The sequence below is a fragment of the Podarcis melisellensis genome (assembly GCF_964234715.1).
Source record: "Podarcis melisellensis genome assembly, chromosome: 7".
NCBI lineage: Eukaryota > Metazoa > Chordata > Lepidosauria > Squamata > Lacertidae > Podarcis > Podarcis melisellensis.
This window is the reverse complement of record NC_138539.1, coordinates 85,237,930-85,264,665: the sequence shown is the minus strand read 5'-3', so window position 1 is coordinate 85,264,665 and position 26,736 is coordinate 85,237,930. Positions and strand designations below refer to the sequence as shown.

At 43.4% G+C, this 26,736-nt stretch overlaps 1 protein-coding gene across 1 annotated transcript in view; it reads left to right on the top strand.

Moving 5' to 3' along the window:
- The window catches only part of MARCHF8 (membrane associated ring-CH-type finger 8), a 36,337-nt gene that overhangs the window by 6,858 nt on the left and 2,743 nt on the right, over positions 1-26,736 (top strand). Inside the window, exons 2-7 of the mRNA XM_081917849.1 lie at positions 358-484; positions 2,981-3,158; positions 10,006-10,085; positions 11,475-12,293; positions 16,944-17,124; positions 19,607-19,754. Coding sequence (XP_081773975.1) covers positions 3,066-3,158; positions 10,006-10,085; positions 11,475-12,293; positions 16,944-17,124; positions 19,607-19,754 — 1,321 coding nt within the window. The 5' untranslated portion in view covers positions 358-484; positions 2,981-3,065. The remainder of the gene's footprint in view (positions 1-357; positions 485-2,980; positions 3,159-10,005; positions 10,086-11,474; positions 12,294-16,943; positions 17,125-19,606; positions 19,755-26,736) is intronic.

Sequence of the window (26,736 nt, the reverse complement as noted above, 5' to 3'; positions counted from 1 at the left end):
AAATAAGTTAACAATTTGCTGAGGTTTTAAATTTACAGAGAATGCAGTGTTCGGAAGATGGGGGGAGTCCACTAGATTTATGGAAATAAGTGTTTGGAAGTTGGATTTTGTATACTATAAACTTAATAAAAATTATATTAAAAAAAAAAAGAAAGCTCATACCAAGAACTAACTTAGTTGGTCTTTAAGGTGCTACTGGAAATAATTTTTTTTGTTTTGACTATGGCAGACCAACATGGCTATCTATCTGTATGCTGCACATAGTGAGAGTCAGTACTTGGACTTGAGGTCCTCAAGTGATCATAAAGTTTACTTGTTTACTTGTGATTTATTTTCTCAACTTCTCTTTCTGCCTAGGCTCACGGCAAGGACAATTTTTGCCCATTTGGAATTTGATTTTCCCATTTGGGAGACTGTGCAGAAGTAAGATTCAAAGGTGTGGTTGCCTAGGCTTGGAAATTTCCCTGGCTTGCCATCATGTCAGGTAAGAATTGATTTGGGTTTGGGTTTCTTGAGGCATTTTGACCTCAGAGATACCCAGTGGCTGCCCTGCTCCCCTTGTCTCACTTCCACCAGCTGTGAGGTTGTGATAGATGCTGAAACACAGCAGGTTAATTCTCTCAACTATTCACTGAAATTGGAGTTTTTCTTTGCAATATGGTGTCAGGTTCCTGGTCCAAATAAATGGTCTAAGTACAGTAGTTGGTTATTCTGTTGAAAAAGGATTGCAGAATATGAATTGGAGGCACACACACGTTAAAAGTGTGGCATATTCATTTTCAAGATGTTTTTATGTCTCATGAGGGGAAATACCCCCTACTTAGAGCTGATAATAATGGGGTCCAAGTTAATTTTAGCAGCTGACTTAATGTCTTTTGCTACTATGATACAGGCATTAAAATTTTCCAGTTTCCAGTTGAAGCTGGCAGGTAACATAGGAATAGCACTCAGAAGTCTGTTTTTTTTGTTTTGATGTGTTTATACACATAATATTTTATACAAATACAAATATACAAAATATTGAAACTGAATCCTGACAATACAGAAGTGCTGTGGCTTAGTTCCTAGATCCAGCAAATAGGAAGGCAGCTTGTTTTGGACACCTAAAAGGCCTGGTGTGTAGTCTTTGGGGTACTGATGGATTCTGCGGTGATTTGTGACCTAAGGGGGTCTGGGTGATGTGGAGTGCCTTTCTCCAGTTCAAGTGGGTTTGTGAGCTCCATCCATTTTGGACCAGGAATTGCCTGGTCACAGTCAACTATGCTCCTGTTTCTGCTGTCTTTATGAGGGGCTACCTTTGAAAATGGTTTGGAGGCTGCAGCTAATGGAATATGTAGCATCTGAGATTCTGATAGGCTTTACCTTTCATGACCATGTCCTTAAATATCTGTACTCCATACCTATTCATCATGGAGCCCAATTCAGTATATTAATTTTGATATGCAAAGCCTGAGTGGCTTGGAACCCATTTTCTATTCTGCCTGGGAATGGGGAGCCCCTCTAGGTGATACTTTTACGCAACAAGGACAGAGGATCCATGACCTACCAGATGTCCTTCTCAGCAATGGCATCCCAGTTAAGGAGCACTCTCCCCTCTCCTCTCCTGCAAGATAAACCCTTTTTGCAGTTCAGCCTCCTTTTCCCCACACTCACTTGTTCCCCAGGTACCTTGAGTAGCATGGGGCAGTGAGGGCGGGGAATCACAGGGAGGGGAGAGGTTTAAACTTTCCTCCCCACTCCCATGATCCTGTGTTATCTACCAGGAAAAAGAGGCCTGTGAGAGAAGAGAGAGTGAAGTCCCTCTGGCCACAACCACCAGCATTTATCGTCCACTCGCTGTTGACAGATTACTTCCAAGAGAATCCAGGTCTCAATGGGGGGGGGGGACTTGCCTACTCCTGATTTCATTGCCGTAGCCTTTCCAGGACTAGTTGTTGGCAGCTCATAAACTTAGGCAATATGCATATAACTCTTCCTCATCTGGTCAACTCTTCCTTTACCTGTGATCCTGGTGATGATTAACCCCGTGCCACAATTAATTATTTGATCAGCTAAAGAGTGGGGTGGGCAGGCTTTTTGCTGGTTTGTGGGTCTCAGGTCTGCATTTGAATGTGTGCTCTAATGTGCAATGTGTTCTGGTGTGGATGTGTGCATATGTGATCTTTTTGGGCCACATTCACCGCTGACATGTGGCCCCAAGAGGGGCTGAGAAGGAGCAGTGCAGTCCTTGTTCTTGAAAGGGCTAGAGGTGGTGTGCCTCCACTGTGCAGCCTGGTTTAATGGCATAGGCAAGAGCTGGCAGTGTTAAATTATGGAGGAGTTGTGACAATTATTTTATTTTATTTATTAAATTTGTATACCACCATTCATCCAAAGATCACAGGGTATCTCACAACATAAAAATACAAAATGAAGATACAAAATACAGAATTAAAAAATAAAACCCTCCCACAAAAACATTTAAAAGGCCATAGAATATTAATCAACCAAAGGCCAGGTTATAGAGAAACATTTTCACTTGGTGCCTAAAGGTACTTAATGAAGGTGCCAGACGAGCCTCTCTGAGGAGAGCATTCCATAAATGGGAATTATTAGGCTGAGATAAGGAAAGTGAGGTGTCAAAAGAAATAACTAGTTCCATAAATGTAGCCAATTAGGAAACGTAATATTTTACACCAAATATGTGTATACCGTACAGAACTGCATTATTTTATCCCAATTGATTGGTCATGCCTACCCTCATATTTTTTATTTTTTGCAAACTATAGTTTGCTGAGGGTGGTGAGAATTTATTGTTATAGAGACCTGTTATCTCTGCAATGCTATACTGGTTTTATTCTGCATTATATTTTATTTTCATGTACTTTTACTTGTAAAACACCCATGAAACTTTCGTTACTGGGTGGCATATAAATACAATATTGGAAATAATTTTCTCATCAGTTTTCTGCTAATTCACCCCATGATATTTATTTTTTAGGTGTATGGCTTAGCAAAGGCAGATAGTGCACTTAATATCCAGAACGTCATCTACAAGAGAGGGCCAATTCTGTATTGGTGGTGTGATGAATATGCCATTGCATCAAATCTCTGTGATTCCAGCCCGGGATGTAACTTTTTCCAGAGTCTCTAAGAACAAGGTGAAAGAGAAAGAACAGGTATTGTGTAATACTTCTTTATTTTTCATTTGTTTAGGAGATTTCAGGTCCCTACACTTATCATTCTTACTGCATTTTGTATATGCTTATGTCAAAAACCATACTGTGTGAAAAATGACAACAATTTTTTTAAAAAGGGAGGTGGGTGAGAATAAGATTTGTTTCTCATTACTTCTTTTTGAGAAACCCATGCTGGCTCTTAGTAAACATGAGTTTTGAATCTTTATCTGTGCCTCTGGGGATGTTAGAGTTCATTACTATTTGTCATGGATGAGTTTAGCCACATCTTTGTTTTTAACTCTTATTCATAATTAAGTAATTTAATATGCTTTGTGGTCATATGGTTTCATACTATGGCTGTGTATCATTAGGTGGTATGTGGACTATATAGGTTGTTCACACCCTCAACAACACCCATCAAGTTTTTAGGGGGGCTCCCTCACATATATTATTGGGGGGCTCCTATGATTCTGTATAAGCATGCATGGGCCTGGTTCTGTATGAGCAATGTCAGTAGTGAACATGTGCTGATCAGCAGAAGTGCCTTGATCCTGCCACATCATGAACATTGGTAGCTGTTGTGTTACCTTAGGCTGCCAATAGTCTGGGTTCTCGATTACTCCAATGGGGAGAACAAACAGGAATTTGTGTCCACAGTGCACTGAGCACTTGGGTTGTTGAAGGAAGGTATTTGTGGTGCCAAAGGAGGAAGTGCCTCTGATGTGAACAGCACAGACTTTGCAGTAGGCATGCCAAGGACTGGGGCTGAGTTTGGGTCTTGCCATATGTACATGAATTCCAACATTATGACAGGTGCTGCTGTTGCTCTCAGGGGAGCGTTCGCAAACAGATTGGGATTATCTGTGTGTTTTGGGACAGATCCTGGAAGAGCAAAGTGCCCTCTCCACCCCCCTTCTCTCATGGAGCATGCTGTGTGCCCCCTCTGAGTTCTGGGCTCCTAGATAGCCATTTTCCCTGGGGGTTGAGATTCCTTACTTGGGTCGTTTGTTGGATGGGCTGTGTGGTGGCTGGCTCTGGAGGTTTGAAGTACAGTGGTACCTCAGGCTAAGTACTTAATTCGTTCCGGAGGTTCATTCTTGACCTGAAACTGTTCTTAATCTGAAGCACCACTTTAGCTAATGGGGCCTCCTGCTGCCGCTGTGCCGCTGGAGCACAATTTCTGTTCTCATCGTGAAGCAAAGTTCTTAACCCAAGGTACTATTTCTGGGTTAGTGGAGTCTGTAACCTGAAGTGTATGTAACCTGAAGCATATGTAACAGGAGGTACCACTGTATCCTGAGAGCTGTCATTTATTTGGGGGCATGTCAGAGACTTGTTGCAGAGTTGGATTTAGGAGAGCGTGACTGGTTCAATCGCTCTGGACGCGGAGAGCGGGAGAGCGAGAGATTAGGTGTGTGCTGAATTTTGGCATTGCACAGGGCGCTGCTGAAAGGGATGTTTTGCAGTTCAGATTATATTTGGTTATGTCTGCCTACATGATGATGTTGATGATGATGATGATAATATTGATTGATTGATTGATTGATTGATTGATTGATTGATACATACCCCGCCCATCTAGCTGGGTTTCCCCAGCCACTCTGGGCGGCTCCCAACCAAATATTAAAAACACGATACAGCATAAAACATTAAAGACTTCCTCAAACACGGCTACCTTCAGATGTCTTTTAAAAGTAAGATAGTTTAGATAATTTAGACTTTAGTGATTGTGGGTGGGAATGTCCTTGAGTTAATGATGCAAAAGATACTCTGTACTGGAACGGCACCCCACTCTTGTGCACAGCACATTCCATTTTCACCCGTCCTGAGTGCAGTTTGGAAGGCAGAGTGAATATGAGACTGGGTGGGCTATAAGGTTGGAGAGGTTTTGACCTTGGAGTTTTTAGTCCAAGTATTGGGAGAGCCATCTCCAAAATCACGGTACTGCTTTCTGATATACCATACCACCAGTCAGTGGCCATTATTGAGCCATAAGGTTTTTCAGCTCACCTCCCAAATTAGATTCTTCCAGAGAGAACATGCAATCATGTATTTTAGAGAAGTTTATAATAATAATCTAAAAAATTGAAAGAAGCAAGAAAACCATTAAAGTGCTAAATTGTACTCAGATGGAGAAGGTGCTGCATTTCACTGAATAATAATAATAATAATAATAATAATAATAATAATAATAATAATTTATGTGTACCCCGCCCATCTGGCTGGGTTTCCCCAGCCACTCTGGGCGGCTTCCATAGAAACCAAAAATACACTAAAATATCACACATTAAAAACTTCCCTGAACTAAAAACATTTGAGAAATGAAGAAGGTAGACAAGGTAGACGAACTGCTTGTTATTTTACTGAAAAAGAAGCAAAATTATCTCATTCCACCACTGCAAAAAATGTAGCCAATAACTTAGGAAATAGCAGGGGGATTTCTTAATTTTAACAGCAGATTCTATGCTCTAGAAAATTTATTGGCAGTACACCTTCCCTAAGAAACCAGAGGCCTTCCTCCTGGGCATTGTTGACCAAAAGGTGTTAAAGAAGGACAGAACTTTTTTTATGTATGCAACTACAGCAGCAAGAATACTCATTGCAAAATACTGGAAGAACAAGATCTCCCCACACTGGAAGAGTGGCAGACGCAATTGATGGATTATATGGAACTGGCTGAAATGACAGGCAGAATCCGAGATTTGGGAGAAGAAACAATGGAAGAGGACTGGAAAAAAATTAAGGATTATTTACAAAAACATTATAAGTTGTATGAATGTTAAGAATCTGCATGATTTGGAAATTCTAGCTCCTGCAACTAGACTGGGAGAACAGGAGATTAAGCTATAAGTAAGAAAAAACTGAAATTTAAAGTTATTTTATGTTTATCGTAAGGTATAAGTAATTGATAAAAAGTACTTTAAATCTAGAAGTATAATACTTGAAAGATATAAATAAGGTACGAAACAAGGTAATAATTTGCTGATATGTTTATTGTAAAGAACGCAGGGTGAGGGAGATGTGGGGAAGTCCAGTTAGTAATGTAAAAATGTCTTTGAAAGTTGGATTGTCTTTTTTTCCTCTTCTTTCTTCATTTGTTTTCTTTTCTTCTAAGTTTCTTATATTTCTGACTTTGTAATTGAAAATGTAATAAAAAAAATTTTAAAAAAAGAAAATTTATTGGCAGACAAGATTAGAAATTTTGTCGCAAAGGTAAAGCGTTGCTCAATTCTCAGAAGAAGAAGAGGTTACAAGAACCTGTAGCAGCAGAAATATTAAAGTAGACTATTAAAAAAAATTAAATCTTAAGAACATAGGAAGAGCATGCTGGATTAGAGCAATGGCCCATCTGGTCCAGCATCCTGTTCTCAGAGTACCAGTCAGATGCCTTGGGAAACCTACAAGCAGGACCCATCGTTCTGCCTGGACACTTGGTCCAGCGCCGAGGGCCTTCTGGCAGTTCCCTCATCGCGAGAAACAAAGCTACAGGGAACCAGGCAGAGGGCCTTCTCGGTAGTGGCACCCACCCTGTGGAACGCCCTCCCAGCAGATGTCAAAGAGAACAACAACTACCTGACATTTAGAAGACATCTGAAGGCTGTTTTTAATGTGTGACATCTTAGTGTATTTTTGGTCTTTGTTGGAAGCTGCCCAGAGTGGCTAGGGAAACCCAGCCAGATGGGTGGGGTACAAATAATAAATTATTATTATTATTTATTATTATTAACACAAGAGCACCCCCACCCCACCCCAAATACAGTTTCCAGCAACTGGGAATCAGAAGCATGACCATGGAGGAAGAGCGTAACCATTGATAGCCCTCTTCTCCATGAATTTGTCCTGTCCTCTTTTACAACCGTCCAAGTTGGTGGCCATCACATGCACCGTATGAAGAAGGATTTTCTTACCTATTCTGAATATTCAAACATTCAGCTTCTACATTCTATGCATCATTTTACAGTGGTACCTCAGGTTGAAGACGCTTCATTAGCTAAAGTGGTGCTTCAGGTTAAGAACAGTTTCAGGTTAAGAATGGACCTCCGGAACGAATTAAGTACTTAACCTGAGGTACCACTGTATACACTTCTATCATGTTGCTTCTTACTCTCGTTTTCTCTAAACTTAAGAAGCTCCAGATGTTGTAACCTTTCCTCATTGCTCTATCTCCTTGATAACTATGGTTGCTCTTTTCAGCTCTACAATATCCTTTTGGAGGTGAGGCAAACAGAAGTGTACATACTATTCCAAATGTGGCTGCACCATAGCTTTGCATTAATAATAATAATAATAATAATAATAATAAAATTTATTTATACCCCGTCCTTCCCGGGCGTGCTCAGGGCAGCTAACAACAAATTTAGCTGCACTCAGGGCGGCTAACAACAAATTTAAAACACTTTAAAACATTTAATTATAAAAGCAGCATAAAATACAGTATAAAAACATGAATAACAATAAAATTCAAAAATCAATTAGATAATCCCCAGAGCTAGCTGGCTAAATTAAATTGGTCCTACTTGGGCCAGCGAGGAGGCCAGGGGAGAATTAGCTGTGGGGTCTCAAGAGTCTCTTCATAAAAGGGGAGGGGGAAGGAAGAGAAGGGAAATAAAAGATCAGGCTTAATTCAAGTTAAAGGCCAGGTGAAATAGCTCTGTCTTACAGGCCTGACAGAAGGAGGTAAAATCCTGAAGGGCCCTAGTCTCATGGGACAGAGCATTCCACCAGGTCGGAGCCATCACTGAAAAGGCCCTGGCCCGGGTGGAAGATAGTCTGACTTCCTGAGGGCCCGGGACCTCTAAACCAGTGTTTCCCAACCTTGGGCCTCCAGATGTTTTTGGCCTTCAACTCCCATCATCCTTAGCTAGCAAGACCAGTGGTCAGGGATGATGGGAATTGTAGTTCAAAAACAGCTGGAGGCCCAAGGTTGGGAAACACTGCTCTAAACTATGGTTATTCATGGACCTTAAGGTCCTCTGTGGGAGGATTATGATATTGGCAGTTTTATTTTCAGTTTCATTCCTAGTGATCCCTAGCATGGAATTCACTTTTTTCAAAGCTTCTGTACAATGGGTCAACGTCTTCATTATGACCGCAAGATCTTGTCCCCGGTCAGTCACTGCCAAGAGAATTGGGGGGGGGGGTAATTGCCCCAATGTACATCACTTTACACTTGTTGATGCTGAATTTTTTATACAGTGGTGCCTTGGTTTACAAACTGAATCCGTTTCGGAAGTCTGTTCTTAAACCGAAACCATTCTTAAACTGAGACATGCTTTCCCTAATGAGGCATCCCACTGCCGGTGCCCTTCCACCCTTCAGATTCCATTCTTCGTTCTTCGACTGAGGTAAAGTTCTCAAACCAGAACACTACTTCTGGTTTTGTGGAGTTCGTAAACCAAATCATTCGTAAACAGGACTGTTCTTAAACCGAGGTCCCACTGTACTGCATTTCACTCAGTTTGGAGAGTTCCCTTTGGAGCTCTTCACTAACTTTGTTGTTTTAGCCATCCTAAAAAGATTAGTATTAGCCAACCTGGCCACCTCACTGCTCATCCTTAACTCTAGATATGGGCAAGTTAGAAAGCATGGGGCCTGGTACTAATTCTTGAGGGACTCCATGTTTCACACCCCTCCATTGGAGGGGTGTCCATTTATTCAGATCTCTGCTTCCTGTTGCTTAACCAATCCCTGATCCACGAGAGGTCCACTTGCTCTATGGCTGCAAAGCTTACTCAAGAGATTTTCACAAGTTACTTCGCTGAAAATCCAAGTCCATTATGTCAACTAGGTCACTACTAACTATATGCTTGTTGCAGAGACCTTTAATAGATTAGTGAGACAGCACTTGCCCTTGCAGAAGCCATGCAGGTTCTGCTTCAACAGGGTTTATTCTTCTATGGGCCAGACACTAAACTAACTGGCCTGCGATTTCCACGATCTGCAGGATTCCTTAAAAAAAGATGTTACCTTAGCTGCTTTTCTATCCTCGGTTATGAGGTTTGAACTTAGGGACAAGTTACAATTTTTTGTTAGAAGTTCAGCATTTTAATATGTGAAATTGCAGAGGGAGAGGGCAGAATGGAAACACTGTAGAGTTGTTGGGTTTTTTTTTAAAAAAAACATTTATTGGGACATTTGTTAAATGCTATAAGATTTCCCAGAGACTTGAAATATATCAAACCTTATAGCTGTAGGTAAACAAGGGAAACATCTTATACTTTCAGACCAATAGCTCTGCTCAGCCAATATCTTAAAATCTGGCTATTTGGCTAAGAGATTGAACTATGTAATTAGTAAATGGATCGCAGATTTTTAAATGGGTCTACTGACAAGACTTCTTTAATTTTGTTTTAACAATTTGTATACCACTTAATCACGGTCAACTTTAAGCAGTGCTTTCATACAACAGTGCAGTAGTAAATATAATTCATGTTGTTAAAAAACTAAAAAAGGCAGGAGGACTGTTTTTGGATCCTGAACAAAATTGGTCATCAAAATAGAACATCTGCACTGGGTTCTGGAGAAGGTTGCCATAGGAAGCAAATGCATACAAGAAATTATAGGCTATTCTGGCTCCTTTAATTGTATTATTTTGTCATGTCAAATCACTCATTCCATTCTCATTGTCAGAACTAGGAAGGGAAAGAGAAGAGGCTCCACCAGCAATCGAACGGCTGTTTATAAAGATGTAAACTCACCTCTACCTTTTTCTCTCTCTACACCCATGTGTACTGTTCTGGATAATGTTCTCTCTGTGTGGAACAATTATCATGTATTGTAGTTAGAAAGAGAATCCTGTTGTGTGAAACACACTGATGTAAAAACATACGTGTTATTTTTCTTGCAGGCTGGTGGTTCAACCTCTGTTTCTGCTCCTCGCATCTTCTGTCAAACATCTGTTACACCAACCAGTCAGGATATATGCAGGTAAAGTAGTGGTTGTGTTGTTGCAGTAAAACATTACTTTCAGTTTTGCACATGATGGCTATTCACAAACATTCTCAAGTTGTCAGAGATGAGATGCATGGATTACAATTCAAAGCAAGATTCTCAGACACCTGACTCCTCCAATATGCAGCCATTTTTCTAGTGTTTTCAAAACGCAACAACAGAAGTGCCTTTCCAAGCAAAAAAGACCCAGGAAAGTTAGCAGTCTTGGAGTATAATATTAAGGGCTGAAGTTGTTGTTCAGGGGGCACAATTAGTGTGTTACATTGCATGTCATGCCAATTTCCTATAAATCAGAAAAAGACTGCCCACCTGTGGAATATAAAAGCACAACAAATAGGGTGTTCAGGCCAGAATTCAAGATAAAAGCACGGAACAGCTTCTTCCTTTTTTCTCTTTAAATAGATTCCCTATTTATATTACATATATTTTTATTTACAAGATTTGCCACACATCAGGCCTCCATGATGGCTAACATAATATACATAAATAAAGCAGTAATAAGATTTCTTTAAAAGCTTGTGGTGACTTACAAAACTCTAGGGCAGGAGATGCCAATGTGGTGCCCTTCTGATGTTGTTGGACTACAGCGCCATCAATACCAGTCAGCATGGACATGGGTAGGGATGATGGGAGTGGTAGTCCAATAGCTTCTGGTGGACATCAAGTTGGCTCTCCCTCCTCTGGGGGACAGTGATGGAAAATGCCCACTCCAAGCTTTAGGTGTTTCTGTTGCTGCTGTTGCAGCTGCTGGTCTTTGAAGGTTACTTGGTGACCCTACGGGACAATCCTTCTCTGAAGTATGCTACCTTACAACTCAGGGCCAGGTAGGATCAGATGTTTTTCGTCCCTGGGACTAGTGCATATGCTTTGCACTACTGTTAGCTGCTGCTGTTGGTTTTATTTTGATTTATGCTGTTGCTGGTTTTATTCCGATTTAGACTTCATGTTTGTATTTTACTTCATTCTTACAGTTTATTTTTTTACTCTAAACTGCCCCAAGAACCTTGATAAATAAATTAAATAAAATCATTATCCTCAGCTGCTTTCCCTCCAGTGGGGATTGTTTCTGATCTTGGAGCTTCACCAGGAGAACAGTTGTTAAGAATACTTTTGGAGGGTTCAGCAATCCCTGCCCACACATGCTGTGCTTTGAATGGCATGTTCACATCGCTTAAAGGAAATTGGCATGGCACACATGGCATCATATTGACTTGTCTGTTTAATGCTACTGTTTGCCACTTCTGTTCTGCTTGCTACTTGTCATTCCCACACTAGCTGAAATTGTCATTTCTTCACGTAATTGTATGCATTCCTTTTATAATTGTTTTTACTTTCTGTGCTTTTATTCCACTGTTCTGCATGCAGTTCCAGTGCAGTGTGTTCTGAATGTTGTCATCACAGTCCAGTGCAATCTGCTGTTGTCTTGAAAAATCCTGTCTCCCAGAATTCTCTGACTCAAGGGGCCACTGTGACAGTAATCTGTCAGGATATGGTGCAGGCTTCCAAGAAAAAGCTCCATGGGCATGATTGTGGCCATGTTCTCAAGTCTAAGAATGGAAAAGCTATCCAGTCTCTGAAATTCTCCAAGTCTCTCAGTGATATGGACCAGAAGGCTCAGAGTGCATTCAAGAGCTTTCACTACGCAGAACGAACCTGTTCAGAAGGCAAACTCTCACAAGCCCAGGAGCAGTGTTTAAAGCTTAACACATTTTATCACAAGGAGAAGAAAACATTCAACCTCAGGCCCTTTAATTTCAGTAGCTCCAAACTCTCTTATTTCCAGACTCTTTCCACCAATTACTCTAGCGCTTCTGGGGCTAGTGCAGTACACATCCCTCTCCTGGAGGAGAAGTGTGAAGGTGAAACATCCCGGAGCAAAAAGTTGCTGCACTACCTTTTCTCTTCTCGTAGCTCCAGCGCCAGCAATCATGAATTGGATAACAACTCAAGCTGCCTCCAACCAAAGAAATCATCCAGTGTGGTGGTAGAGAGCACAGGTTTCTGTTCAGATGACATGGGAGATGACGATGTCTTTGAGGACAGTTCCTCTGTGAGGCTGAAAATTACAGAGCTACGAGCACCACTCTGTTCGGTTGAAAAGGATAGTGACCTAGATTGCCCTTCCCCCTTGTCAGAAATGTCCCCCCCGCTTTCCCCTGTGTCTGTATCTGGGGATGCCTGCAGGTCGGTTTACAAAGCACCGTCTTTTTCTTCTACCCCCTCCCAACTCTGTTGTAGTCTACTCTGTCCCTCGTGTTTCCACTCTTGCTTGCTTCAGCACATGCAATTTTAAGACCATGCTGCTCTCCCAGCTTACTTTTAGCATAACTTCCTCTTGAGTTAGTAAACTCTTTGAAAAAAACAAATCAATTGAGTGGCCAAGGTAAATAAAACCCATAAATACCCCGGTGAAGCCACAAATAGCAAAAGAAAATGGGCTACTTGTGTGAAAGACGAAGGTGAACTTACAGACTGAAAGAACTTAGAAACGAGGTGGCTGCGGTCCTGGACCCACTTGCCTAGGAGTGAGTTCCATTGAACTTAACCGGACTGAGTTAGGTGTATACAAAATTGCTCCATAAATGGATCTTGGGATCCTAGCCACATAGTCAAAGACTTACTAAGGCTTATCTGAAATCTCCCCTCAAAATTCACTTGTTCCCACGTGGCATGGTAATCTAATCAGGGTGGTTGGGGTGAACGAGTTTAACTTGGAATGGGGGAAGAGACATTTAGGCATGTTTAGTGTGGCGCCAGAAGTACTTTTAAAAAACACCACTTGTGATGGGAACCAGAGCAGAGCTTCAGCCACCTTTCCAACCCCCAGGATGGGCTTCTGGAATAGCACTCGTGTTGTTTGCTGAAATGAGGTGAACTGGAGGAGTTATTCCAGTCCTACAGTCAGCACAACGTTTGATGTATTCCTTAGAGAAAGGTTGTGCTGCATGACCAGCGGTCTGAAGCCTATTTAAGGAAAGAAGTTGGAAACAGGTAATTGCACTTCTGTTTCCTTTCTCCAAATAGCCTCAGGTGTTGAAGGAGAGAAAAAAAGGCTGGCACAAAAAGTGAATTCTTTCTTGACTGCATGTGTCACCATCTGTCTCTGGAGGCAATAAAGAAATATTGTAGATCCTGGGAGAAGGAGAAGTGGAGATGGTCACTTTGTACAAAGTTTCAACAAATCCAGCCCTTCCTCCCTTCCTTCTTTATTCCTTCAAAGGCAACCAACAAATATCACTGAATCCTCCAGTATGTAACAATTTAGATTTTAGGACAATCTGGTTTTTTTTCTTTATTCCAGTACTTCTGGACAGAGAGCCAGTCTACCTAATAGAAATGTTGTGGAGGGAGATCTTGAATCCCCACTGGTAGAAAGATCATTCTGGTTTTTATACTTCTATGACACCAAACATAAATAGTAACTTTACTGTGCATGAATCTCCTGGCCCATGATCTTTCATTTGGCATGGTATCATGGCTACATGATACACGTCTGTTTGTCCCATGATTTCTAGTCATGGGTCCAATAAGCTCTCTCTGTTTTGTCCGGCCCTTCTCCCTGGCAAAACCCGCTGTTTCCCTCCTGGTAAGCAAAAGTGACCCACATGCCAAGAAACTAGCATGGTGGCCTTGCCCCACCCGGCAAGCCACTTTGGCTGTGCCGTTGTAGAATTCAATTCTAGCACTTTCAATTCCCCAGAACTAGAGGACTTTATTTGCTCTGTCTGAATAAGCATGTTGTAGCTGGGCATACTGTCAATCTATTTCCTGAAATAATTTAAGTAAGTTTAAGGTGGGTGGAGTTGGGGGACGACAACATTTCATTTATTGAATGTAGTGCTCGCTTACACATAGCAAAACATACGTTACACACACACACATGCTCTGTAGCACGAGTGCTCTAACTGCTAGGTGGCCTGTTTAGAAGTCTGAAAGGAGGAGGCAGGAGTGGAACTGTGGTTTCAGCAGCATCATGCTGCTCTAGGTGGATGAGGAGTTCGTGCCGCTCATTTTGTCCCAAAAGGTTCTGTCTTCTGCCCAGGCTTTTGCACTCTTCCCTAGGGGATCAGTTGCTCACACACCCTTCTTTGACACACTTGATCACAGGTTGCCAGCACATGGTCAGAGAGACCTTAGTCCCATAACATCAGTGATCAGATACAGGGGCGAATCTACTAGGAAATTAATGAAGCTTAATCTTCAGTGCCCTTAATCCCAGAAGCACTGGGATTAAAAATCATGCTTTAAAAAGGGGATCCTGCATGTATATAACATTTCCCTAATTTTCATTCCCCCCCCCATCATAGAATAGTTGGAAGGGGCCACAAGGATCATCTAGTCCAACCTCCTGCAATGCAGGAATATTTCATCACCTATGGGACTCAAAGCCATGATACTGAGATTAAGAGCCTCATGCTCTACCAACTGAGCTGATACTCAAAAACGATAAAGCATAGGAAAATTTTGTTCACACCAGTGACTTTGACATGTGAGTACAGCAATTTTAATCAAAATGTGAGATGCAACTAAAACAAAACTGGTGATCTGTCATGGAACAAAGCCACTGAAGAAGTTAGCAGTGGTTACCCAGACTTTGTTGCTGATTGCAAAGGGACCCCCCCATATCAGTTCAAGCTTCAGGGTCCCCAAAATGTAGGTGCACCACTAATCTTGGTGTGTTATTTTGGACTGAGGTCACACATACAGGAGCCTGACTGCGTGCTGTTTCTTACAGTTGATAGATGAGGCCTTTCAGACTTGGGCATCTTCAGCCAGTTTTGTTGTGTTGGAATACCAAACATGATGAACTAACATTGCCTGTTGCTTCTTTCCTAATAGTAGAGCGAACTTTTCTAAGCCAAGCAGCATTCATTCCTCGCTTATTTACAATTGGTCCATATTAACATTGAGGATATTAAAGACTAATATACTTTGAGAAGACTAAAGGTACAATGTTGTAGGAATATAATAGCAGTTTATAAAGAAAAGATGGTGTTTATACTTTAAAAGTTTGAGTGGGAAGCATTGGAGGCTTTGTGCAAGGGAAAGAACATACATGAAAACATACCCCATAAACACATACCTAACTTATTTAAAGGTGTATTATGTCCTGGTAAGTAGTGCAGTAAGTAAGATATTAATGTCCCTGTAGAAAGATGAAGTATTATAATTATTTTGCCCACCCTCTCTTTGTTACCAGTTCTTTTCTTGACTTTATTTATCCCACCTCTTGAGCTTTAGAAAAGCTAGAAAGACAAAACTGTGTCTTGTGCTTACGTAGTGTTATGTGTATATAGCATACTTGTATTACTGTATCTGAACAGAAATCGTCCTTGCAGTCCTTTGGAGATCTGTACTGGCTAGCCATGCATGATCTTCAATGTATATAACCCCTTCGATATTGCGTCACATGTAATGTTAAGTCAAAACATGGTGTAGCATGATTGAGCAAATGTGCAAATTCCTGGAGCAAAGATTGTGGCTTCATCTCTTGTCACTGCCCCTCAGTTCCTCAGACTTCCCTCCTGCAAAAAGTTCATTCAGGCACCAGGGATTCTGCCCTGTATCTTACATTTTGAAGACTGATGCAAAGAATTCATTCGGCTTCTGTGCAGTTCCCTTATGCTCCTTTAGCACACCTATGGATTCCTTATCATCCAAGGGTCTGATCACCTCCCTAGACATTCTCCTGCTAATGTATTTAAAGAACTTAATGTTGTTGGTGCTGCGTTTTGTTTTTTGTTTAGCAGTGTTCTCAAATTCTTTTTTTTTTTAGCATCCCCTGTCATTGCTGCCAACATGCACCATAAACACTGACTCCTCTCCAGGCTATCTGGGTGGCGAGCAACATCAGCTACCTTTGCGCCCAGCAGACAATTCACCCTGTGTCTATCACACACCCTCCTATCTATAAGTTCTTACTCCCACGATTCCTCCACCCCCTGGAGAAGTATCTTCAGAATAGAGGATAGCTGCTCCCACCCCCCGGAATGGTCCTTTCTAAGTGAATGCTTCCTTCTTCCTCGGAGCAATGCTCCCCTCCCTGACATTAGGGGAGCTATCATCCTCAGAGTGCGACACAGCTATAACATCCCTGAAGGCCTCATCCACCAGTCTTTTTGCCTCTTAGCTTTTCCAGTCTGGCAACAACAACAACAACAACAATAATAATAATTTATTATTTGTACCCCGCCCATCTGGCTGGGTTTCCCCAGCCACTCTGGGCGGCTTCCATAGAAACCAAAAATACACTAAAATATCACAGATTAAAAGCTTCCCTGAACAGGGCTGCCTTAAGATGTCTTCTGAATGTCAGGTAGTTATTTATCGCTTTGACATCTGCTGGAAGGGCGTTCCACAGGGCGGGCGCCACTACCGAGAAGGCCCTCTGCCTGGCTCCCTGTAGCTTCGCTTCTCGCAATGAGGGAACCGCCAGAAGGCCCTCGGCGCTGGACCTCAGCGTCCGGGCAGAACGATGGGGGTGGAGACGCTCCTTCAGGTATACTGGGCCGAGGTATACTGGGAACAAGTGTTCCCAGGGAGCCTGGGGCTCATTGCACCTTGGGCACACACACAATCATAGATGTGGAAGACAATCTGGGCCAAGTTGAATGTGAAACTAGGCAAAACAAGGGCTTAGCCCCAAGTAGTGCAACAGCAGCAGCGGGACTGGGAAGGAATGCAGTGCCTGCAATCTTTGCTGCAGAAGCCCACCTCTTTGCTCACTTGTGCTAAGCCATGGCTTGACAAAGTATTACGTGTGAATTGGGCCTGTGTTTTCTTGGTTTGGTTCACAGATCTTCCCCCTAACAACTTGCTTTGCTCCTGACATAGGATATGCCATTGTGAAGGAGATGATGAGAGCCCTCTAATCACTCCCTGTCACTGCACAGGGAGCCTTAATTTCGTGCATCAGGCTTGCCTGCAGCAGTGGATCAAGAGCTCAGACACCCGCTGCTGTGAACTCTGCAAATATGAATTTATCATGGAGACCAAATTGAAACCTTTAAGAAAAGTAGGTGCAATGAATGGCTTTCAATCGTGTAAATTGTAGATTTCCTCATTACCTTAAAGGGCCACTTCACACGCATTTAAGCAGCACACATTACAGGTATCTGAAGTAGTTTTCTTTGTTCAAATGAAAATAGCAGACAGCTGTGAGGTATCTATGCCGGGGTTGGGAGGAGTCATGGCCAGAGAGTGTCCATGCGGCTTTCAAAGATGTGCTGCTCCCTGTGCAAAGAAATACAGTGGTGCCTCGCAAGACGAAACTAATTCGTTCCGCAAGTTTTTTTCTTGCGAGTTTTTTGTCTTGCGAAGCACGGTTTCCCATAGGAATGCATTGGAAATCAATCAGTGCGTTCCTATGGAAACCGCCTTCAGACCAGGTCCGGGGACAGGCTGTCCCCCGACCTCTTCTGAAGGCTGGGGGGGGGGACAAGGGCTTTTCTTCCCACCCCCAGCATTTTTAAAAAAACCAGGACAGCAGAGGACGTCTGCCTTCAAAAGCCGTCCGGGATAGCGGGAAGCGCTTCCCTGCTATCCCGGACCGCTTTTAAAATGCTGGCGGTGGGGAGCAAAGCCTTTCGGCCCCCGCCGGCCTTCCTGGACATCTTCTGAAGGCCGGAGGGGGGGGAAAGGCTTTGCTCCCCACCACCAGCATTTAAAAGAGGTCCCCGGAGATTTCCCTATGGCCTTTCTTCTTGCGAAGCAAGCCCATAGGGAAATTCGTCTTGCGAAGCAACTCGCAAACGGAAAACCCTTTCGTCTTGCGGGTTTTCCGTCTTGCGAGGCATTCGTCTTGCGGAGCACCACTGTATGTTTGAGGTGCTGCTGAAACTGAGTGTACACCCAAACACTATACGTGACTGTGAGGTGACATTGTGTGCGAGGGGAGGGGAGAGAGGTGCTGTCGGAAGGCAGGAGGGAAACCTGAAGGGGTCTGAGAGTAGTTTCAGGGAAGGGTGCATAAGAAAGGTGCTCCTGTTGTGGGGATGGAGTTGTGCAAAAGGAACTGCTGTTGCACGTGCAGCAGCACTGTTGGGCATGCCAGAGGTGTGTGTTTGTGTATAAGCATGAGAGGGACTCTTTGACCTGTTGCTCAGGCTGCATCCCTGTTGTCTGGGAGAGAGGGGTGTGTGTGTTGCTGTCTTGGCTTGAGGTCTCCCCTCAGGGCAATATAGGAAAAAACAGCCATGGGTTATAAACAGTGAACCATTGGACAGACTATTGAGGTAATTAAAAACAAGAATGATGCAGCCCTTGTGGGATTGATGTAGATATGATATCGGCTATGTCCTCTCAATATGTTAAAACACTATTTGATATGGTTGGTATAATGGGTTAGAGTCACAGAAAATAGCTCTTCTGTTGGGTTTTATTATTTTATCATTGTTTATTAAATTTATATACCACCTTTCATCCAAGGATCACAGGGCAGTTTACAGTATAAAAACAAAAATATGTAACGTAATAGCAAACAAAACAATAACCCCCACTGTAGTATAAAAGGCCATAGATGGTTTAATTAGCCAAAGGGCTGGCGCATAAAGATACGTAACGAAGAGCATCCCACAAGCGGAGAGCCACCCTAGAAAAGGCCCGTTCTCATGTTGCCACCCTCCAGACTTCTTGCAGAAGGTGCACAAAAAGAAGGGCCTTAGATGATGATCTCAGTGGCTTTGTCAGTTCATATGGGGAGAGATGGTCCTGGAGGTATTGCGCTCCTGAGCCATTTCATGCCACCAAATTCTGCACCAGCTGAAGTTTCTAAAGAATCTTCAGAGGCAGCCCTGCATAGCATGGTTAAGCACTAGCTGAGGTCCATTGCCCAGCAGAGGTGCCTTTGTAATCTCCTATTTCTTCTCCTTCCCTCCCTCTCTCAAACTGTGGTGGGAGGGAGAAGTGTGGGGAGGAGATGTCGGGAGTTGAGGGTGACAGGAAATAAAGGTGTCTGAAGGAATGGGGAAGAGAGGAGAGAAGGCCTTTCCTACCTATACCTTGCCCCTTCGTAGACAGAAACTAATATGTGTGCATTCTTTAATGCAAGACACCAAAGAGAGGGCAGCTGCTGTTGGCCATATAGGGAAAACTCTGTGGTCACTCCAGTGCAAGAAAATGTGGCCATAAAATGTATCCGGTGGGAACTGCTTTTTGAACATTTAACTTGACCTAGTAGAGCAAATTCATAATATTTTCAACATAGCTGAGGTCGTTAAATTTATATACGTAAGTGATGGAGAGAAAAATGGACTAATATGTTTATGGTATCAAATAATTCTGAGTTGGCCTGTCAAGGATGTGGATCGTAAGTAATGTGCCATGGCTAGAGGGTGTCCATAAGCTACTCAGATCACCTGCTAAGCAGGGAACAGCACTTGTAAAGTGAAATAAAAATTAGTTTCTGTCTCCAGTAAATACAACTTGCCTCTTCTGCCGTGTTCTGGCATTCCTTTTATGATCTCACCACTTGTTCTGCTTTCTGGATTTCTTCCTAGTGGGAGAAGCTACAGATGACAGCCAGTGAGCGAAGGAAGATCATGTGCTCTGTGACTTTCCATGTAATTGCTATCACTTGTGTGGTGTGGTCTCTCTATGTCCTCATCGACCGAACTGCTGAAGAGATTAAACAGGGGGAGTCCACCGGTATGTTACTTTGCTTTTTTCAACAGAAAACGGGCAGACAAAAAATACTTGCCCATTTGATCCAAGGGAACGTTATAGCAACATAAAAGGTGACAGAACCTTGACATTTTTGTTTTTATGCTGTTTGCTAATCTGATTATACCTCTGATTTATGTGCCATCATACAGAACATATCTGGAGGTAAAAAGTATTGCAGGGGAAATAAAAAGCAAAGTGGCTTATGCTTTTTGCAAAAAAAAAAAAATCCCACAAAAGCATTTTGGACTAAGACCTGTGGTCAGTAGGTACAGCCGACCACCATTTTGTGTGGGAGTTCTGTTCCCGGCCCCCATGCGCATCGGTGGAGCATGTATTAGTGTGCCCTGTTACGCCCTTTTAGTGACGTGTTGAGTGATGTTTCCAGGTCACTGCTGGGTTTGGCGCGATGCCTGTGTGCAATCACGTCTTTTGAACGCGTGTTAATTAGTCATTCTCTGTGTGGGGCAAGGAAGCCATGACAGCTTTCAAGAAGGAAGATAAGCAATGCTCTTCTCCATTTCTGATCATTGCAATGTGCAAGCTGTGATAATGAGACAGAAATTGGGGAACTGGAGCCTTTCCCTTAGCACATATTGCCATATTTTACTTGCTTAATCTTCCATTATGTCATCTCTTTCTGTATTTCTGTAGGGAACACAGATGCTTGCCTGTTCTTCTTCATTGTGCTATTTCTTTGTCCATTTTCTTTGTCTTTCTTACATACAAAATCCAAAATCCCATTCTTGCATCACATTCTTATGGTACTCCTCCATATACTCCCTTCCTTCCTTGACTCTCACAGATTTTGTTGGCCACTTGGCCTCCTTTTTGTTTATCTGCTGGTTCCTATACCTAAAATGGGGATAAACCTCAAAATCATTTCTTCTGCAAAGGCTTTTTCTAGGCCAGCATCAGTTCACCTATGGAACCCCCTTACTTTGCACTTGTAAGCATTCACATTGGTTATTTTTCAGGGCTGTACGTATTCTACAAATGCTGCAAAAAGTATAGGACTTCAGATGAAAAATAGAAAGTCTCAAGTAGTGAGAGCTAGCATGGTGAGGTGATGAATCTCAGTTTGAATTCCCACTCAGTGTGAAGGCCATTCTCATGGAGCCAACAGGGCTTTGTGGAGGAGTGGAGTCACTCACTACTCTAGCCACAGCCTGGCCACACATGGTGACCAGGGAGGAAAGTGGGCAAGGCAGGCAGGTGCCTGTGCCTCTAATGGAGCTATCAGGCACAGCAGTAGCTGGACCAACACACCCTTGGAGAGCTTTCTGCTTCATGGAGCCTTCATCTGCCTGCATGTTTGGTGGGTGGAAGGAGGAGCCCCATGCCAGGTGGGACTCTGCCATCATTTTACAGATGCCAGCTGACCGCAGACCCTTGGAGCTGGGCAGAGGAATGCCATCTCCCAATCTACACACCTCTAAGCCATCTAAGCCTGGTGCAAAGTTGTTAGGAGAAAAGATAGTACATAGGTCCTCTCATCTGCTTAGACATAGTCTGGTAAAAATGTCATAAGAAGAAGAGTTTGGATTTGATATCCCACTTTATCACTACCCGAAGGAGTCTCAAAGTGGCTAACATTCTCCTTTCCCTTCCTCCCCCACAACAAACACTCTGGGAGGTGAGTGGGGCTGAGAGACTTCAGAGAAGTGTGACTAGCTCAAGGTCACCCAGCAGCTGCATGTGGAGGAGCAGGGAATCAAACCCGGTTCACCAGATTATGAATCTACCGCTCTTAACTACTACACCACACTGGCTCCAATATTAGAGATGCCTGCCTTCTGTACATTTTCCCATAGGAGAGCTGGAAATGCGAGTGGGGATTGAACTGGAGTTTGAATGCAAAGTATTCTGAAAATGTGTAAGAATTCCTATTTCAGATGTAATACCTGACCTTAACTTAACTGTAGTTTGTTGAGCTTCTAGTTTGTTGCTGGCTTATTTTGCTGAGCACTGATTTCTTCTCTGGAAAAGTAAGAAAGGCATTTTGAAATCTCCAGGCTTGCCCCTTACTCCCAGAGGAGCCAAAGTCAGCTTTCACCCCAGACCCCTCTGTACTTCTATACTCCCAGGAAGGTCTTTGTTGGGCTCCTAAAAGCCTACTACATAGTGCTTACAAGACTTTCTGTTGCTGGTTTTCTTTTTTCTCTTTCCTCTGTCCTCTTCCTCACCTCTACCTGTCACTTCTGAAAGGGCCTGCTGACTCCCCCTCTTGCCCCGTTACTGGCCTTTGAACTTTGTGGCTGGTCCGGGCCACCAAAGGAGGGAAAGGGCCATGGCATTCCTGCTATTTGGCTCTGTGAGCAGCTGCCTTGCCCCACTCCCATCCTGCCAACCCACACACCTCTTGGAATGGAGCTGTGGAGCCACTATTCAGTGTAAGTGCACACTGTTAATGGATCTGCTTGTGGTTGTTCACACCTAGATGTGAACCTGTATCTTACATGTGTGCTCACCAAAGTACAACTTGGGGTATCTTTAATTGGAGGTGATTTTGTAGTTACAGTATTGTATTATGTTACTACCCATTTTTAAATGCCAGTATTGTTCTGCTTGGGGACGCAGGTGGCGCTGTGGGTTAAAGCCTCAGCGCCTAGGACTTGCCGATCGAAAGGTCGGCGGTTCGAATCCCTGCGGCGGGGTGCGCTCCCACTGCTCGGTCCCAGCGCCTGCCAACCTAGCAGTTCGAAAGCACCTCCGGGTGCAAGTAGATAAATAGGGACCGCTTACCAGCGGGAAGGTAAACGGCGTTTCCGTGTGCGGCTCTGGCTCGCCAGAGCAGCGATGTCACGCTGGCCACGTGACCCAGAAGTGTCTCCGGACAGCGCTGGCCCCTGGCCTCTTAAGTGAGATGGGCGCACAACCCCAGAGTCTGGCAAGACTGGCCCGTACGGGCAGGGGTACCTTTACCTTTACCTTTATTGTTCTGCTTACTGGCCAGAATTAGAAAAGAACCAACAAAAGTCAATGTAAATGAATATAGAATATAGAATCTACACAAATGGCGGACAGCGAGTATTATGGCTTTAGGGCTTGAAGACCTAATAGATAAAAAAGATGTTTGATTGTACAAATAGACAGGCTACCCAAACTCTTATTGCCCAGACCATTAGTTTAAACAGTTCCTGTAACAGAGATAGCAGTAGATGGAGGCAGATTTTGTCTTTTATGAGTTACTGTGGAAGCCAAAATGCACCATGGCAGGATTGGGGGGAATGCTTGGCATATAACTCTGCTTTGGATAGCACAAGGGTTGAAAGGACAAAAGATGATGAGATTAGGAAGGGAGGAATAAGAGAGAAGCAAGATGTTAATAATTACTTATCACGGGAAGGACAATGAGAAATGGTTTCCTGAACTTCACCATCTCCCGTCCGTTGCAACATAGCATAAGCAGCTCACCACAGCTGCATGACTCATCAGGGCTTTGTGGCCATTTGACAAAGTTCAGGCTCAAAGAAAAATGTCTGATGCTACAAGCAGTTTCTCCTCTGCTTGTAGCATCAGCCATCAGGCACTGGTTTGAGAGCCAGTGCAGTGTAGTGGTTAAGAGCGGTAGTCTGGGTAACCGGGTTCGCGTCTCCGCTCCTCCACATGCAGCTGCTGGGTGACCTTGGGCCAGTCACACTTCTCTGAAGTCTCTCAGCCCCGCTCACCTCACAGAGTGTTTGTTGTGGGGGAGGAAGGGAAAGGGGAATGTTAGCCGCTTTGAGACTCCTTAAAGGGAGTGAAAGGCGGGATATCAAATCCAAACTCTTCTTCTTCTTCTTCTCCTCTACTGCAGGCATCGTCAGTGTAGTGCCCTCCAGATGTTGTTGGACTCCATCTTCCCTGACCACCGGCCATGCTGGGCGGAACTGATGGGAGTTTGAGTCCAGCAACAGCTGGAGAGCACAACGTTGGCTATAAAAGCCGCTAAGACACAGTTCCATAGGACCAGGGGCACTTAGGAGTTTGTTCAGTCCCCCCCCCAAAAAAAATTCTGAATCTGAAGTGTTTCATACAAATTCCTAAAGAAGCAACACATCAGGGTGGATATTTTAAGATTAATTGATGTCATCCATAGAATCTCAGATTTGGTGCCAGTTCAGAACCTGGAGCACCCAAGAATTCAACTGGACATTTCATCTTACTTCATGCATTTGTCAGAAGAGAGGATGGGGAAATTATAGCTTCAATCAGTCTGGTGTTGACATTTTGTCTACATGTGGTCCTTGCAGAGCATCCTGTTGCCTTACTGACTGCAGATCATAAACACAGCCAACATTTCAGCATTTCAGTACTAGTGTCCAGCACACTAAAGGAATCAGTGATGTGATGACTGGATCAGAGGCTCTCTGAAGGGTTCAGCCTTGCAAGACACTGACAGATTGTAATTACTCCAGATGTGGAGGCCCGTATGTTAGGCCAAGCGGCAAAGGGTGTAGTGAGCAAAAGTATAAAGTGGCTGAGCAATCAAGCTGGTGCTGAGATCATGTCTAAGCCATAACAAGGGTCGTCATGTGCACACATACATGTATACCATACTTCAGTGAAGGTATTTGTCGATGATGTCCAGTCGTATTCCCTCCACCAAAAAGCCAGCAAAACCTTCAACTGGACAGAAAGGCATTTGACCCTGTGACAGCAGGTACATCTAATGGTTGATTGGCTCAGCGTCTGGACTAGTCCTTCACCCACAGATTATGCAGTGCTTCAGAAAACCAGTGAGGCATCTGTTTTCAATGAAAGCAAACTGACAGATACGGAGATTCATGTCAAGGTACCAGCATCCCAGAGAAGAGGACGTAAACATCCTGGAAGAACAATGGCCAGTGGGACTTGTGTATGCTTTTTCAGGGTGTTGAAGTAACTCAAACTAGCAGCAGAGATCATTCTGATTATGTATCAGTAGTCAAGGAGCCTGTGGTTCCTAGATCTGGTAGAAATTGTTGGAGGAAAGCAAATCCATTTCCTTCTCTTAAATTTGTAGTCAGTGCATGTTTTACTTTAAACCAGCAGAGGCCACTGTATTCTACAGCAATCTAGTCAGCACTTGCATGTCATCTTTGTTTTGTTTAAGTTTACACCACCCCTAACAGCTGAGCCAGTTTGTTTGTTCTTCTCTCCAGCCAAGATGCTTGCAGCTTTCTCGCATTTCCACTCATCCTGCATGAATAAAGCCTTTGAACTTTAATTCACACAAGCTGCAAGAGAAATAACAGTCAAGACACATTGGAATCTACTGGAAAGGGTGGATTTGCTTTCTCAAGGACCAGTCCTCTTTCTTCAACTCTAAATATGCCTTGACTGCGTAGAGGCTGAAAATATCTGACTGCAGTAACTTGGATAATCGCACAGTTTTTGAAGCCCTCTTTGAGGAAAAAATCGATGGGAACACCTGGAAGGCCTTTGTATAGTGGTACACTTTGAAAAACAAAGCTTAAGGCCTTGAGAAGTCTTGTTAATCTTAAGAGATTTTAGAGGATTAGTCTGGTCTAGCTGGATGGTAGCATCCCCAATCAGAGGAGTCAAAAGTGGAAGATGACCCTGCCTCTTGTTGGCGTGAGAGGCAGATGCAAAGCATAAGGAACACCTTCCTTACTCTTCCCAATAGCAGGATATTTATGGTAATGAAAATTCCTGCTGCCACTGCCTCTTTTGTTTGTACTCACCTGATACCCACAAGCATTTGTAGCAGTCCAAGCCTGGTGCTACCTTACCACATCACCAGTTCAGTTACCATTAGCTGGCAGCAGAAACACAACAGAAGATGCAACCACTGCTGCCAAACACACTTCCAAAACTTCCCTCAGTTCTAGTGCACTCCACTCTACAGAGGCCTGCTGCCATTTCCCAGAATACTTTCCTCCCAGTTCTCTGGAACAAAATAATATCTTGCTACAAGATACCTGTCCATAAAGTTTTTAGAAAATTGTCTTGAAGCCCCCAAAGGTGCCTGACCTGTGGTGAATGGATTTGTGAAACTTCTCTGCTGGAAACCCAGATACCTAGCATAGGCTATGGGGAAAATCTCTGTACAGTGACTTTACTGGTCACTAGTTCCCAGCCTGCAAGCGCCACTTCTTCACCTTCTTTTGCTCCCTGCCCAGAGAGCTTGAGATGATTCTGTAGAAGAATATCCTCCTTCATCTCACAGATGATGCGGAAGATGCAACAGGTCACGGTCACGTCAGCAGCTAAATTTTCCTTGATGTCCACTAAAGACACTCTTCACAAGCAGGCTGGCCCAGCTTTTACAGCATTTGTACTGTAGTTCTTTTTTACTGCAATCCTTGGAGTCGAGTTTGGCAAAAGGATGAGTTGCTTCTGGTGTGATAGGAATTTTATGGTTTTAGATATATGGCAACGTTCATAACCACATGTACATAGATCAGCACAGGAAAGCCAACCTGGAACCATTTTGATTCCTAAACTGAGCAAATGTTTCTCTGCATGGTCAAAATGGAAAAGTCTCCCCATTGTCTCTTTCCTCACAAATCCTGTCTTAAGGACACATTTAAGATACAAGGTGTGAGCCTGTGACCTGGCCCAGGAAATAAGTATTTTACCACTACAAAAGAATGGCCAGGCTCCCCAGGAAATCCAATCAAGTAACCTGCCAGACAGGAGATAAACAAGGACAAGAGAAAAACAACATTTAAATTTCTGTGATGTAGGTGGGATGTATCTGAGGGGTGGTCTTAGGTTACACCCCTTCTGTGATGTATGCATAATGTTTCTGGGGGTGGTCTTGATCTACAGGGTGGCAATTTCAATAGTCTTTATAAGGCCTTGCAGGCCATTGTTCTGGGTCCTCTTCCTCTCCTGCGTGTGAGGGGAGCACTCTGTTGCAACAGATCAATAAAGATCAAGCTTACTAGCTGCTTTGCTTCTCAATATTCTCTGGTTGGCCTCTGTTATTTTCTCCTACCAATAGGGAACCTATGCAAGGACTCTATATGGGCTCTTG